Consider the following 16984-nt stretch of genomic DNA (forward strand, 5'->3'; position numbering starts at 1 on the left):
GACATTCAATGAAGAATTTAGTGAAGTAACGTTGACTCATTACAGAGATTAAACCCAAACTTTTCAAAGTAGAATATCAAGTACTGGTAAAGTAAACACAGGTTACACAAGTACTGCTCTTAGGTACAATTTTGAGATACTTAAACTTTGTGTAATTCCATGGAAACCAACACTTCAACAGAGCAGTCTTACTATATGTTTCTGTTACAGACATTCTAATAATTCACACTATTTCTGTTCAGTGATTGATTGAAAATGAACCGATTGGTTTTATTTTATTTTATCTGATACAGCACAGGGTTACACGGTGTTGTAGTGGTTAGCACTCTTGCCTCACTCTTGGCTCTTCTGTGTGGAGTTTGCATGTTCTCCCCGTGTCAGTGTGGGTTCTCACCCAGTACTCCGGCTTCCTCCCACAGTCCAAAAACATGCACTTAGGTTAAACTGGTGACTTTAAATTGCCCATAGGTGTGAATGAGAGAGTGATTGCCTGTCTCTATGTGTCAGCCCTGCGACAGTCTGGCAACCTGTCCCCCTAATGAATGATGCAGCACGAGTGCTTCCCAAATTGGACACTCTTAAAGTTGAAACCATATTACACCAGACCATGATTTATTTCTAACCTTAACCATGTGCTGTTTGCTATCCCTTAAATCACACGCGGCCCCAGCCAGGCCTCCCCGTTTGAAATGGTCTAGAACAGCCCCTGGCATGTTAGCAGTGTAGCGATTGGGGGAAAAAATGGGCTTTTTCTGCAGAGGCTTGGCTCTGGAGCTCCCTGCCCGAGGCCAACAGGCTGAGTTTGTTGATGCTTTTAAGATGCACCTTTTCTTCTCTAGCTTTTTACACTGTTTTTCCTTGTTTTTATTTTTTATTTTTATATTTCTGTACATGTATACTGTATGTTATTTTATTATATATTATATATTATATATATACAGTATATATATATATACTGTATATATATATATATATATATATATATATATATATATATATATATATATATATATATATATATATTTATATAGTCATGGAAAAATATTAGACCACCTTTGTTTACAACAAAAATAGCTCATAAGAGTCAAGAGGGAGAGTGCAATTACATAAAACACATAATTGTACATGGTTAAAAAAGCCAGAGTTAGCCAGAAGGCTAGTTTTCATCTGTAGTCCCCTGTAGGCCATGATGTAAAAAAGCAGAGAATTACGAAACAAACTAACAAACAAAAACAAAAAAAAAAAAACGACAACAAAAAAAAAACCATGTACAATATACAAAATACATATACAAACACTTACGATACAATTAAGAAAAAAATACAACAGCATCACAACATAACATTTTATCATAAATTGGTTTAATCACAGTTTAATTTAAGAGCTGATATCTAGCCATTATTTCTTGAAAATAACCAAAATCTTTATCAAGAAAACCATGGAAAGCCATGGAAAAAAAGCTAGATAACAGCTCTTAAATTAAACTCTTATGAGCTATTTTTGTTCTTATTATATTGGTCCAAAAAAATTACCTTTAGTTGTACCAGGCATTAAAATGAACAAGAAAATGAAAACAAAGGTGGTCTGAACATTTTTTCCATGACCGTATATGTTTCATCTGTCTGATGCACTTGGTACAAAGAACCAATCAATAAAATAAACTTGAAACTATGCTGATAAATAAGAGAATGTAACCTGGAAGGCATTATTGTGGAATTTTCAATTTCACTTAAAAGTACTTCTTAAACTGAACATCAAAACATTCTCATTGAAGGTCATCAAGCAAGAAGGTCTGTCCAAGGATGTCTCTGAGTGCACATTGTTCGACCTTCTAAAGTACAACGATGTCAACGACGATGAGCACCTGACAAAAGAGGAGTTTTACACAGCTTTTGGTGAGTCTGAACTTTTATTAATAAAATGTTTTGTGCCGTTAGAAAAAAAAAACCCTTCTAAGTTTTTCCAAAGGCCTAACACATTACCAACAGAATACCAGTATTTTCCATTTACTTCATCTAAAAAAATAAAAATAAAAAAAACATGGATAATTTAGCAAAAATTCGAACTCAATACTTTTAATATCTCCTGAAGTGTTATTATATGGGCTGATGTTCATCGCTTCTGTCATGCTCGTCTATAAATATTGTGAAAAATGTGTTCTCATCATGTTTCACTAGTTGTAATTATCTTGGACAACAATGCAGTTATTGTAATTCAACCATAATATTCAAAATAACATGAAACCATAGAAACTCATAAGCTCATTAAATAATTAATTTCCGTATCTTCATTACAAAACATTAGATTCTGTTGATAGTCATGCTTTGCTTCCTGCTGCTTGCCTTTTATTGCATTCAATTAAAGACACCTGCTTTAAAATTTACAAACCTTAGAGGCTTCATTAAAGAAAAGGGTTGTCGTATTAAGTTTTTTGTAAATAAGTCTATTGCATGTCCTTAGAAACATGGATCATTACAAAATTATGATAAAAACTTGGAATAATGTTTGAGTTCTCTGAAAATATTTACTTACTTCAAGCTCAAGATTGTTGTAAATTGTATTGCCTATATGTTTGGTTCTCTTATGTAAATGGATATAGTTGGTGCCAAAGGAAGCAGGTCATGACTAATGTGAAACAGTAGTTCAAACCTAACCCCCCCTCATTATAATACAACAGGTACTCTGCCACGTCTGAGTCGCTCCAACACATGTGCACCAGTTTCCTCCTTTTGTTTCCTCCTCATGCTCTCTTTCACGGTTCCTCTCTGTCTGACATTTTCAGTCAGCTCAATATCCTCTGACAGAATATCCTCTGACATTTGGCTGGCTTGACACATTTAGCAGTGGGAGAGAATTCATAATCAACCTTCATCTCGTAAGCCCTTTTGTATTTAAAGCATTTCTTAGAGCAGACAAAGTCACGAGAGCAAAGAGAAGGAGTCTCATCTTGTCTCCTGCTCTGCACATCATGCGTGGATGTGTGGGAGCAAACCCCTTCTGGCAAATCATGAAAATAAAGTAACCCCAGCCAATCTGGGGAGAGCTGTGTTTCCTTGAAGAGTTGAGTTCGTCTAACTCCCAACTACTTCCTTTTCAGTTTTCAGATCTTTTTATGCAAGCTTCCAGCTTAACTCCTCATGAGGAAATGGGATATTTAATGTCAGTAAATCTCCCCCTCTGTGGTGGTGTTTCTTTCAACCTGTCTTCCTCCTCTTTTTTACTTCTTCTTTCCCATTTCCATAAAGCACTATTTAAAAAGTACCAGATTAAATCAAGCAGTAATGCGGTAAGTAGTAGTTTTTGTTTTTTTCTCAACTCAGCTTGAGTCAAGAATTTCTGCAGCGCTCAGAGCCATTTCACCTCTGTTCACCCGGTACTGAATTTATATGAGCGTTTTACATACTTAGAGGTCATCGTAGTTCTAAGCCTGTGTCTTCTTGGCTTCATTCATCGTTAAACTTACTTCAGGCTGCTAAATGCTTAGGTGCTTCAAAGCTAGGCCTGTGAGGCAGTCGAGAAAGAAAGACAAATAATAAGGTCACAATTTCACTAAGCCTAACAACTCCCCAATTCTTCAGATTTCAATACAACTCTATTCATCAACTAAAGGAGATAACAAAGCCATGGTGCTGAGGAACTGAAGCCTTAAGAAACAAAGAGACCTGGATTTGTTAAAACATTAGCACCAGTTGTGTGTGTTCCAAGAAAAGAGTGGGTAGATTGTAGATCTGTGCCAAACAAGCAAACCAAAAAAGTGATCAGAAAATGTGTGGACTCAGTATCGAGTTGCAGATGCTGGTGCAGATTCTCAGTGGGCTCAGCAGTACTAGCAGACTCTTCACATTATGGGGAGCCATTTAATTCAATATTCATATTTTCATTAGCTCCAATCAAGGATGTCAGGGTCTCATTAAGTTAAAGGACATCTAACCATTAACATTTAAAGCTTTTGTAGCTCAGCAAAAGTTACTGACGTCATGTCCAGATATCGCCTCCTTTTCTTTGTTACATCAGAATCAGAATCAGAATTGTTTTTTATTGCCAAGTAGGTTTTCACATACAAGGACTTTGCTGTGGTGTATTGGTGCAAAGGAATAAAAAACTTAATATAAAGATATACTCCAAGTAAAAAAAACAGCAACATAAATAGAAAATATGAAGAATAGAAAAAGTCGGCATGGAAAGAATATTTAAAAAATATAAACAGTGGAAAGAGTATGTATAAATATTGAGGTTTTTAAATGAGGGAAGGAACTGTGCGAACAGGAATGTTGAAGTTTACAGTATTAATACTAGCAATAGTGCAAAATAGGTCAGGTGAAATGTAAAGTCTACGTGGCATTCAAACTTGTCTTATCACCAGATCACCGTGCTGCATTATGTAACCTGCCCTGATGCTCATAATAATCTGTCATCTATAAGATTCACTTTAGGAAATAAATGCAAATTGGGAAAGCATTACTTTTTATTATGTTTTGGATGGACTGAAAAACACTAGTCAATCAGATTTATGGAGCTTGGCCAATCTATTTTATTGCTGTTATCATGGTGTTCTTTCACATACAGGTTTAAAACAGCTATATAACTTAACACACAGATAGAGCTATGCCTTTATTTTAATATGAGCGGCCCGGTGCACAGCTGTTTATATGATGCAATTGCAGGCGTCTTTAATAATGACTTGCATCACAGCCTTAAACATGTATTTCAAATTAAGGTTGCAGATGTAAGCAGGAGACCAGCAGTGCGGCGTGGGCAGAAATTTGTAGATTGATTTGGCCTCTCACACCACTGTCAAAGTGCCTGAGGAAAAAATGCATTGCAAAGTTATAGTTTTCAGTTCATTGCCAGCATAATCTGTGAGTGGCAGCTATAAAAATCTATGCAAATACCTTAAGCGCTGTCGTAAACTGAGCACCGTCATAAAGTAAATCAGTTGATCCAGTGTGTCCAGAATTATGGTGCAGCTTGGAAACGAACAGCAGTAAATGCAGAATGACTCCCCATGAAAACAGCACCTGTCTGACTGCTCTGCTAATAAGGACCCTTTGCACACCTTTGTGGAATATTCAAAGCGTGGCAACGTTGTTTGTCAGGACAGAAGATAAGACTTTAATGTCCATGCATTATTCATTCCTCCTTTGCATAGACTAGAAGAGGGTTGAGAATCAATTTGCTTCAGCTAGCAGTAAGGCAACTGTCTGGCAGGAGTGATGTCTTTTAATTAGATGATGTTACAGATATGAATGATGTCTGCCACGCTACAGATAGTCGGCCCCTTGTCATCGTTGAATAATTTGGTGAATGATGGCCTGGTGCATCATGGGTAAACAGATAAGGTGTCATCTATCGTAATGTGTCATTAACTTTTGGTCGGATAGTGTCACGATACATCGGAGTATTGACTGTCAAACATTAACTATATGCAGCACATGCAAAGTGTATGAGGAAAACTACAGTATAACAGGCACAGCAGTGACCTTGAACATAACTCACTAATGCACGTACAAAGGGTTGGTAATAAATAATTTGTAATTTAGTACACTTGATAAAGCACTTACCCTATATACTGTACACACACTAGTATGAGCTTGACACCAATGGCAGCCAGGTCAGGTCAGAGCTGCAATATCATTTTTGCATTTCAATAAGCAGAAATTATTTTAGGAAGGCCATTGCGGTTGTGCCGTAATGTCACAGGCTAGCACAACCAAATATTTTTAACATTACCATTCTTTCCTTGATTTCATCCAACCTATATCCAACCAGTGCAACAGCATACACAAAGAAGACAAAATAGATATGATATACTACAAGGTCTGAAACCTTAAAAGAGAGGACTCTTGGCTTGTAACGTTGTACAGCTTTACTTCAGATTGCATGATGCAGGTGCACATAGAAACATATCCTGCATGTGTTTACACATTTGCCTTTCCCTGCTTTGCCATGGAACTGTGCACTCTGCCAAAACAAGATAGTTGAAACCACTTTGTGCAGTCAGTGCTGGGAGGGAGGTCTGCCATCTGCAGCAGACCAGTCAACATCTGTGATCACTGCAAAATAAACTGAGGAAAAGGTCATGCTCACAGTTAGTCATGTTTTTTTTTTTACGTTTGCACTATTTCAACCTTACTTTAAATAGGTAACTTAGAACATTTGTACTCCTGATGTCTGAGCTACCACTGAGTATATGTGATTTCAGCTACAACACCCAGGCACTCTGAGCAATGAACAAAGTGTATATGTTAGCTTAGGGTGGGTAGCATTCAGACAGAGGGTTTTTAAAAGCTCCTCCACACAAGGCAGGCTGTGACTGCGTCCTTGTGCCAATGTCCTCTTTAAGCCCTTTGAAGTTGGCTGGACAATCACAGGGTGCTTTGCCTGTGCATCACGCAGTTTAAATGTTATTAGTTTGGGTACACCTACTAAATGCATTTACTAAGCCTCTAGACACACTGCTTCACAGACAACAATGAAAATGAATGTGTAAGTGTTTGGAAAGAATCCTCTGTCTGAATGCTCCCCCAGGCTAGTTTGTTGGCTTGAATCTCATCCTCAACAAAACCCTCTTCTTAGCTCCATGCACAGCAGACTTGCAGTGCACAGAGTTTTTTTAACACATGAAAATGCCTCATCCCTCAGAGGAGCTACATTTACACATTACCGCAGTAACATTTGCTGTCTTATTTGATGTACTGCACTGCTATGACTACAGTAGTTATCATTTTAGCTTGTCTGTCAACTACATACGATTTATTTATTCAGTCCATGTTTTTCAGCTGACTCACAGTAATGACCTTAACTGTGCTTTCCTATCAAGTGCAGTGGTAATGCTATTTGTGCTGCACTGTGGGACGTATCTCACCCTTGCTTGTTGTTTCTTGGGTGCTAAGATATTGATCTGAACCCTGACACCCCCTGACAGAACACACAGCCAGGAGATACAGCTCTTTGATTTCTGCTGAGGCTAGAAGCCTTGGAGTGCCCGTTAGATTCCTGAGGGACTGGTTGGAAACTTAGATGGACTGAAATGTGATCCATCATATTGTAACGTTGATGCGGTGAGTTGAAGGTGGGGACTGACAGTGCTTTTTGAGGACAAGAACAGTATATCAACTGTAAGTCTGGACTAGGTATGATCCTCCACGTCCATCAGTAGGAGTGTAACAGTACAAAGAAGTCACGACCTGGTTTGGTACAGCAGAAAAGAGAAACAGAATTTCAGAAGGAAGCATTTATGTTCAATCATTTTGAACCGTGTCAAAAACAGACAACAACATAATGCTGAGACAGCCATTTGCCATCACGCAACTCTGGTATTTTTTTTTTTTTTTGTGGTCCACAAACCATCACAGCCCTAATGACAATTAGCATTCATATTAAGGATGCTAATGATTGATTGATTATTGGTTAATTGCTGAACAGGCTGAATTCCTAAGTATAACAGTTGCCCTTTTAAACACATCATTCATGTTAATAAATTGTTAGTTCTGTTAGGTTAGGGTAACAAAACTACTTGCTTAAGGTGAGGAGAGAAATACATGGTTTTGAGTAGGAATAGTAACTACCTGAAGTCAGTAGGTGACGTAAAGCATGAAATAAAACATGTTAAGTTCCGTAACTTCAGATAACAATTTTGACTTTTGGTTTCTCATCAGACACAAATGTCCTGTGGATCTTGACGTTGTTTATACTGCGTATCCTCATTTCTGCTATATGTCTTACTATGTAACATCACTTCTGCCTTCGTGTCCTTCATATTACTACCACGAGTGTAAAAACAACAGATTGGGTCATTTTTTGGTGGGGTATAGTCTCTGTAATTAATTTAACTGATATATATATATATACATATATATATATATATATATATATATATATATATATATATATATGTACGGTGTACACTGGGTGGAGCCTCCTACTTTTTAAACTTTTTTTCCCTTTTTTCGACTTTATTTGATAGTAGTAGGGATACAGAGTGAAAGGGGAGGACAGAGTCCGAAAGGACTGCACAAACTGTAAAACAATCACCTCCCTGGTCTCGGAGGACGAAAAAGATAACTGTGTGCCTCACTCTACTCATTGAGGCTGTCCTGTCGATGAACTCTGAAGCATAAAGTTGTGAAAATCCCACGGAGGTGCTATCTGGTGGCTTTGCGGTTTGGCTAGCTGCTCAGTTAAGAGCCGAGTGTCAGACAGCAGGGAATCTAATCACACATGCCTCCAACAAAATCAACACATAATGATGAACTGTATAAGTGACACTCCCCTGCTCTGAGTGTAAATGGATTTTAGCGACAGCAGTAAATGGACAGATAAGTCAAAGCAATAGTTTGTTCTTTAGAGATCTTTGCAGCTGAGCAGATGAAGGTGAGATGATTTCTCTCAGCTGATATTGTCAGGGTAAAGAATGACCTATAAACTGCAGGACTTGGTAAAAGAAACTGTTGCTGGGTATGGTTTAGCGTTAGTAAGTCCCACATGGACTTGCCATCATTTGTGTCATTAGGCGGAACATTTCAGCTGAAGCAGAACAGCTGTAATTTTCTTCTCACTTCCTACATTTTATCTTTTGTTTCACTTTATTCAGTTTACATTATCTTCCTTCTCATTGTCTTTTGTGTTAATGCAAGACAGCTCTAATCTTGTGTGTTTCCAAGTCTGGTGTAATCCTTATATTTGCAGAAAGTTTGCCAAGCTGGAAAATGAGTTGACTTACACTCTCTACTTCTGTGAAGATTATAATTAGACATCCAAACCAACAGCCGAGCCTCCTCCGGGGAAGGCTCCTTCCATTAAGGCAAATTTGCTGTTATGCAGCACCCATGGCACAGCGACAATTAATGGATACTCAGGCTTTTACTTGTCAAAACCCCTGCTGAGCATTCTATTCACATGCTGCGAGAAGTGGTGTTAAAATGGTTTCATAATTCATGGTTCATTTTCCAGCATGTGACTTTTTATCTCCAGAACGTATTAGAGAGATTTAAAAGAAGTTGAATTACTTTTTTTTTTTTTTTTTTTTTTAATTCTAAGTGATCCTCAACTGAAGTATAAGGGCCACTTTTCTCAACAGTTCTCCAGGGGAGGATAGTTTTTTTCCTTTTGATCTTGATGACAATGGGGTGGCATTGTGTATTTTTCACAATTATATGTTAACTGAACACAAAGGTAGGGCTGTTTATATTTTAGCTTTGAACAGAGTAAATGATTAAATTACTATTGTATTATATGAGAGACATGAGCCGGTCCACCCTATAAGCTTTTCATTCGTGTTGGATAAAATGGATCAGTTCACAATCCAGCACGGTGCAGTTAAGATCAAATAAAATGGTGGTTAAAATATTAGATTGTAGCTGGTAATTATGGTTTGGATTGCTCTAAATATTATACTGACAGGTTTATGGGCAGGTCTTTGCAGATGATATTATGTATTTACTGATTTACTAGACAGGAAGCATTAGATAGAGTCTGTTAATGCCATTGGTCAATGATAGTGGTAAAAAGTTGGTGTACCAGTGCGGTCTGGTGTTGGGGTTTGAAAATATTTCATGGCACAACCCTAGGTAGGTGTTAAACTAATAAGCCAAATAAAATTAGAGTGAAATGTTTATATGCAGCTGATTTAAACACCATTGTGTAGTCAGAGATGTGTTTTTTTATTTCTAGAAGCAGAAACAGCAGTTGGTTTAAAGTATTAGATCCCAAAAAAGATACACACAATAAATGAAAATATAACTGCAGAATGAGTTTTGACAGAAGAATAAAGCCGAATGAAGGCCAATCCAAACCAGCAGCCTTTTCAAAGCTTCCACACCCAGTCCCATGAGATGTGCATCACTGTGCAACCTCCTGTATATTTTACTGCTACAACTCTTATTTTATTTTTCTGCTGGTATGCTTTGTGAAGTGTAATCTGCATCTGCAGTTGTTCACATCACATAAATCAGAACTGCTTGTTCTATATGTTATCAACTCCATTGTTAATTAACACTTAAGAGCCCCAGTTTCAGTGTGAGCGAAGTGGTTTCTATGGAGATCTAAAGGTGGACTTTAATGGAGTTTACTTTAAGACAATTTTCTGTCCATTATTTTCAGATGTTAGTGGTGTAGACAGCGTGTCCTGCTGCTGTCAGGGCAGCTTGTTCTGAGGACAGTGACTCCATTACAGAGGTCTTTGTGGATTCAATGAATGAACGCTTCAGTAGTGCTCACGCGCCACTGACGTCTCTGGTTTATATTCACAGTAAGAAGAAACCTTCTCTTAAAATATATTTGAGTGCCCTCTGACTGCGAGAGGTTCAATGTGCTTTTCTGGCTGTCAGGATTGTTTAGCAGTTCAGTGTAAACAGATTGCTGCATTCATCCTCTTTTCTCAACATTTAACGTCTCCTGTCATGCAGTTGGAGGTGTTGGCACCCAACATCCCGAGTGTGCTGCGATGCTGATGTAAGACTCGTTTATACAGAAGGGTGGAAGCAGCATACTGTACTGTAACCCTCTCTGAGTTTGTAATGGCTGAAGTTAACCCTCTGAACCATGAGCACTTTCAGGGTTGTCTTTTTTTTTGTTCTTTTTTACATTTTTCCTCACTGTGGCCTTCTTTTTCACCGCAATATATAAAATATATATATGAAACTTGTAACAGCACAATTGTGGCTAGAAGTGGCAACAACTCCACAATGTCTTGTGCAGAATAATACAGTTATAAAGACATGAATCATAAAAGAAGAAAAAAGCAAGTGGAATTTCTATTAAAGTAAAAAAATAAAAAAGTATATTTTAAGTGGAATAAAATGGAATTTATATATATAATAATTGTCCAAGAGCCCACAATTGTCATAAATATTGAAAAGGAATGATTCTACACAGCCGTAATATACGTATTGAACTACTCTTTCAAAACATTTTTACAACATCTACCTCTCCTCTCCCCTCCTCTCTGTTCTGTGTAAACAGCCTGCAGTTCTGTCCGGTATTCAGTGAATATTTGTCAAGTGAAGTTTTAAGAGGATCTAGTTATTTCAAACAGTTTGTTTTTTTGGTGACATTTTAAATAAGACACGTAGAATAAAGTCATTTTGACAGGAATATAACAATTTAAAGCTTAATTTTTGTTATTTTTTCTAACAGAAACGTTTGTAACCTTTGATATGTTCAAGGACTGTCGTAAAGATGACGATAATGTCTGTTTTTCCAGTTTCTTTTCTACAATTAACGGTGTTTCTTTGGCGATCTTTTGAAGAAAACATACACTTAAATCTCGGCCGGCTGGTGGGGGTCAGAGGGTTAACTGATGCACCTTGTTAATAAACTGCCATCTTAACACACACAAACATGCAAATGTGTTTTTGATGCTGCTCTAAATGGTGAAGGAACAGGTGTCACTCAACATTAAACCCTCAATAAAATAAAATAAACAATGCAATCTGATATAGTTAAAAAGCATGCAGCTTATGTGTGTGAAATATGATGGAACAATTAAATCACAGCCTCTCTTATGCTAAAGCTTAAGTGCTCTATGATTTACTTATTGCAGCAAGATAGGGGATTTTTCATTAGTTGTTTTCCACAAGGTAGCTGTGATAAAATTAATCCAATTAGAGCTCCTCTTAGGCTCTGTTGCATACTAATGCCGGCCGTCCCTCAGGATCTCTCCAACAGCTGCTTTGGAAACAGACTTGAGGCAGATCAGCCAGAGGTAATGCACTCACTAAGGCCATTTGTTAATGTTTTACAGCCATCTTGATGTGTATAATGTTTGTGGGAGGAGAGAGGAAGGGGGTAATAATTATCCTCTCGCCTTCTACCTAACACCTGTAATTTCTGCATTTTTAATAGCGATAATGCTCCGAAAACACTATTATTTCTTTTGGCTTGCTGGAGATGCTGATAGATACTGAAAAGACTGGTCACTGCAGCTGTGCCGGGGATATATTTTCCTTGGATTGGGACTGTTCACAGCATTATAGAATAATCTTATTTAAGTAGGAAAGCTAAGAAACCACATCAAAGGTAATTCCGCCCTCGACACGATGCCAAAGTTCTTTGACCTGAAGTTGAGCTGCAGAGTTTTCCATGTAAACAAACAACATATTAATTTATATTGATCAATTCAGTCATGCAGATGTGGAGTGTGACTGTCTCAGACGATGTTGACTGAAGTTATTATATTCAAAGATGCTCAGAAGATCCTAGTTATAAGTCTGTGATGTGGAGATAACAAGCCTCCGATGTTTACATCTGTTCTATGTTTCTCTTTCTTGTTTTCTCAGTTTAGTTTGTTTATTTTGCACGAGATATAAAGCACACAATACACAAGAAAAGTGCTGGATAGATTAAAGACCCAAATGGTCTTATGAAGTTATTTCAATATCCATAAGACGGACAAATTAAACGACTTTAAACAAAAGAAACAAAAATCGTTTCGCCTTATTCTTGTTTTCTCTCTAAATTTCACTTGGTTGTTTTATGTTAGGCTGTTTTGTAACTTTCTTTATATATATTCAAGGATTCAAGAAAGTTTATTGCCATTATGGGGATGTTGGTTCATGAGGTGGAACAAAATGATGTACTCAGGTACTCAAGATAGAACAGAATAGAACACTAGAAAACTAAAGCGGAGGCCCTAAAATAAATAAAAAACAAACAAATATAAAATAGACAATAAATAGATAAGTGTGAGAGAGGTGGTGTGTGTGGAAGGAAACACACTGCCATTTGATAGTTCATGAGAGTAAAATTAAAAAGTTTAATAGGCAAAGGCTCAACCTTATTTGGGTGAAAAGCATGCAGACTAAAATAAACAATAAAATAAAATAGACAATTTTTTACAATAGCACAGGGAGAGAAAACTATGATCTCTGTTTTGTTTAAAGATATAATAGAGGAACATGTAGTCATGATTACGGCATAGGAGCAAAAACTGGAGGCAAACACCAATCACAGCAGAGGAGTCAGCTCCGTAAGCTACTGGAAATGCCGTCATATGTTTTGTTGGGTGACAGAATTGAAGAAGTAGTGGTCAATTTGAAATGTTATCACATACTGCCAAAGAAAGTCAAAGACAAATATGGTTAAATGTCATAAGGTAAAAGGAGTGAACTGAGGCAGTCGCCAGAAATACTTATTTCTTGTGATTGGGTTAAATAAAGGTGTCATGTTTGTCTGTAAGATCTCATTTTCTTTCAGGTTAGTTTACAATCTTCAGCTTGCAGACTGTTTTTTTACTCTGAATACAAAACAATCATCATAAGGTTAACATGCTTTTATTTGTGTTTCCACACTCAACATCACAGTCAGGTTAGATTTTTTGTTCTTCTAAACATGGAATGTGTCTTTGTGTGGAGCTGAGACAGTATGACTTCTCCCCGTCTTTATGGGCTTAAAGATCACCTGATTATTTTTTGCTATTTTTGCCTTATTGTACAGCAGGGATCCACTTTGTTTAGCAGCGCGACAAGTGGCGGCAGCTCGACATTAAAAGCAGAAATAAGTATTTTCCTTGGTTAGACAAAGGAGGAGTGTGTATGTTTCAACGTTCAAGCTCTCTTCTTTCTCTGTCAAACATTCAAATCCTCAGAGTCGCTTATCTTTGGTATCAAAAAACAGAAACTCTATTCTTCTTGCTTTGGGAGAGAGTTGGCACAAATCAACTCAACCATCCAAGATCAGAGGCAGGAGTGTGTATTCTGTTGTTTTTTGTGTGCGCGTGTGTGTTGTTTTCCCCTTTGAGTCTTTGCGTATGGGCTATGAATACTCGGCATCAGGGAAAATACTTGTATCTCCACTTCAGAATGTCAAACTCAAAGCAATTGGGGGTACACAGCCGTTCAGCTTTAGTAATACTGAACATCATTGAGAGGGAGAGAGAGGGAGTGGGCTGGAGGAATGAGGGACTCGGTGGAGAGAGACGGAGCGAGCGGGCATGTGTTGGAGAAAGAGAGCGACAGAGCATGATAGAGGATGGAGTAAGGGGGTTGGCTAAGCAACCTTAGTGCAATTTGTCTTCATACAGCCGGCCCCTCGCTACATCCTGCAGGCCCAGGCTATTTTCCCTGACAAGCTTGTTGCCTCCAGTGCAATAGGTGATTTACCTCTCGCCGTGGCACTGACCAACATCCCATTCTGGGAGCAGAGCAGAGTAAATCAAAAGTCTGGACTTCACCGTTAATCACTAATTACAGGTTGGATGGTGAAGGTTGATCCTTCTCAGGGGGCCGAGTCCCTCAGGCCTCAAATCAGACAAAAAAGAGGAGCCAAGGCCACTCCCTCCTCTGATAAATCTCTCACAGAGGAGGTGCGGGACTCAAAGACTTTGAGTCGGTTCCAGCAGCCCAGACTCCCCATCTCTCCCAGGAGTTTCTCATTCAGGTCGGATTCTAACCCTCTCTTCCTTCCTCCCTCCCTCCCCTCTTTCCTCCATGCACCAGCTGAAGCTATGATGGAGCCCGCCCGGCCGTGTGTCTGCCCACTTTCTTCTTTAAATTCTCCCTATAACTTCACACATTTCTATCCCCACTGGGGATCAGCAGCAAATCGAGTTTGTTGCTCGCAGCGTATTCCGAAAGCATTAAGATACAAGGGGGCTGTAATTGAATGGTTAGGGAGGACATTATTGAAGGAGATTTTTGTCAGCGTATCCACCCACCACCACCTCAACATCACGAAGAGCGCCAAGTGGCTGCATGGTGTGTTGATCTGCTGGCTGTATAGTGCTATCAGTGTCAGGGGAGGAGGAGGATCATGGATTAGCCATGCGTGACTGATGGAAGATCTACTTTCCTTAATTCTTCACTTTCTGCATCAGAGCTGATTTAATGTCTTTCACTTTCTCTGCAGTGTTGTTTTTCCTACTCTCCTATTGATATCTGTTTTCTTTGCTTGACATCATTTATCCCAATGTTGTGTTACAGTATTTCACTAAGATTAATGTATTTTATTTAAGCTGAAAGCTCTTTAAAAATGCACTGAATTTGTAGATATAACCAAAAAGATACATTTCTTTGGAAGAAAAAGTGAATGTTACAATGGTATAATTTCATTCAGCAGACACTTTCATGCAAAGTGTTTTATAAATGAGAGACTCGTGAGGTGGATGGGTCGAACGGTGGACTTTCATCCAGGAGAACGAGGTTTGTGTCCCATGTGAAAACAAAAGTAAATTATTTTTTGTAACTTCCGCTTTTTTAATAATAGTAGTATTGATAAATGGTCTATTCTGTCGATCTTGTTGGTTAGAGCAGTGGTTCTCAACCTTTATGAGTCGCGACCCCCAATTTAACATGCATGTTAATGCACCCCCCCCTTGTCTCTTCAGTTTTATTGGTTTCAAGCTTTCGTTTGCCAGCACTTTAGAGCAAATGACACCCTGTGGATATTCTGTGTTATTGTTTGTCATGCATGAAAAGCCATACTTGAAGAAGTGGGTATGATATTTAGGGAGCCTAGCTGGTGTCGGCCCCACTGCCCTCCGTTTCTGGGCTGGTGGTCCCATTAAGCTTTCTGCTGGTAGACATTGGGACCCCTGCTGCTGCTGCTGACCCAGTCTGGAGCTTTTCTTTGCAGCCATCGCTACATTTTTCCAGCATCAGTTATAGCTAGCTGCTAGCAAACTGCAGCTGCGGTGAATCAACAACAGCCAGTTTTTTTTTTTTTTTTCGCTGTGCTCACTGGACAGAATCTCACAGTTCAGATCATACAAACTCAGTAGATACGACGAATGTTGGACAAATAATGAAGCAGACAACAACTAAAACATATCCCTGTTTGAAAATATGTAATTTAATATTCATTTTGTGCATTTATATTTTTTCCAAAATGATTTGGCGACCCCCAGAAATCATCTTGTGACCCCAATTGGGGTCGGGACCCCAAGGTTCAGAATGGCTGGGTTAGAGGACATAGCGTCATTACACAGTGTCATTGAAGTATCCTTGTGCAAGATATTGAACCCCAAATTGCTCACCACCTTGCATGATAGCCTCAGGAACCAGTATATATGTATGTGTATATGTATATGAATGCTGACCTGGAGAGAAAAAGCACTTTGATTGGTCTCTATGATAAGAAAAGCACTATACAAATGCAGTCCATTTACCATTTAACTAATCTGGCAAAATGATCTGCTTGTTTATAAATCTCAGCAGTTTCTTTTAGTAATGTGGGGATTTTTTTCTTCCAGATTCCGGTTTTCATACCTTCAACCTTCATTCCAAAAAAGTTGGGATGCTGTGTAAAACGTATATAAAGAGTGTATATTTACAAAAACCAAAGTGTATCAGTTTGACAATGAAATATATTGTCTGTACAATTTCAGTTGATTATAGGTAATGTCACAAAGGATAAGCAAACTATTGCAATCTGTTTTCATTACATCAGGGTTGTAAAATGTTATCCTAACCGATAGAACTCACGGCCAGAGCTATAGAAAAAAAATAAAACCCAGCCTGTCATAATAAACAACACATTTGCCGTCCCAGTGAGTTGTGATATTTTACCAAAGAAACACCAGAGTCAAAAGGTCTGATACGATTAAGTTTTGCTTTCTCTGGAGGAAGCACTTACTCACCTCAGTTTAGGACACTTTGTGCTTTATTTGTTCCGCCTTGCCGGATGAGAAAAGGCCACCAGAATTTAATATTTGACAAGTTGGATGACTTTACAATGTCCCAGCTGTGGCGGCTGCAGATCTGCAGTCTGAGGCATTTAGTGTCAGTTTGTTCTCACAGTTTGTTATCACAGCTAACGACAGAAGAATATCTGTAAGCCCTGAAACAACCATTTTGTTGTTTGAAAATAACTACTGAACAGAACTAAAGTTGCCTCACTGGATGAAATGGAGTTTTAATGAGGCCTTGTGAAAGCAGAAAGCTTTAGTTCACCATTGTTCACTTGTTTCCAGTCATTTATTTTCTCTCTGACCATGTTGGCTCTCACATCAGCCCCGCTGACTGCCGTTGTCATGTCTTCATTACATACA

General features: G+C 38.3%; 1 protein-coding gene across 1 annotated transcript in view; it reads left to right on the forward strand.

Moving 5' to 3' along the window:
* fstl5 (follistatin-like 5) overlaps window positions 1-16984 on the forward strand; it is a 210628-nt gene that overhangs the window by 115561 nt on the left and 78083 nt on the right. Inside the window, exon 6 of the mRNA XM_059345975.1 lies at window positions 1775-1895. Within this exon, the coding sequence (XP_059201958.1) occupies window positions 1775-1895 (121 nt within the window). The remainder of the gene's footprint in view (window positions 1-1774; window positions 1896-16984) is intronic.

This window comes from Centropristis striata, chromosome 12 (genome assembly GCF_030273125.1).
Source record: "Centropristis striata isolate RG_2023a ecotype Rhode Island chromosome 12, C.striata_1.0, whole genome shotgun sequence".
Classification (NCBI taxonomy): Eukaryota; Metazoa; Chordata; class Actinopteri; order Perciformes; family Serranidae; genus Centropristis; species Centropristis striata.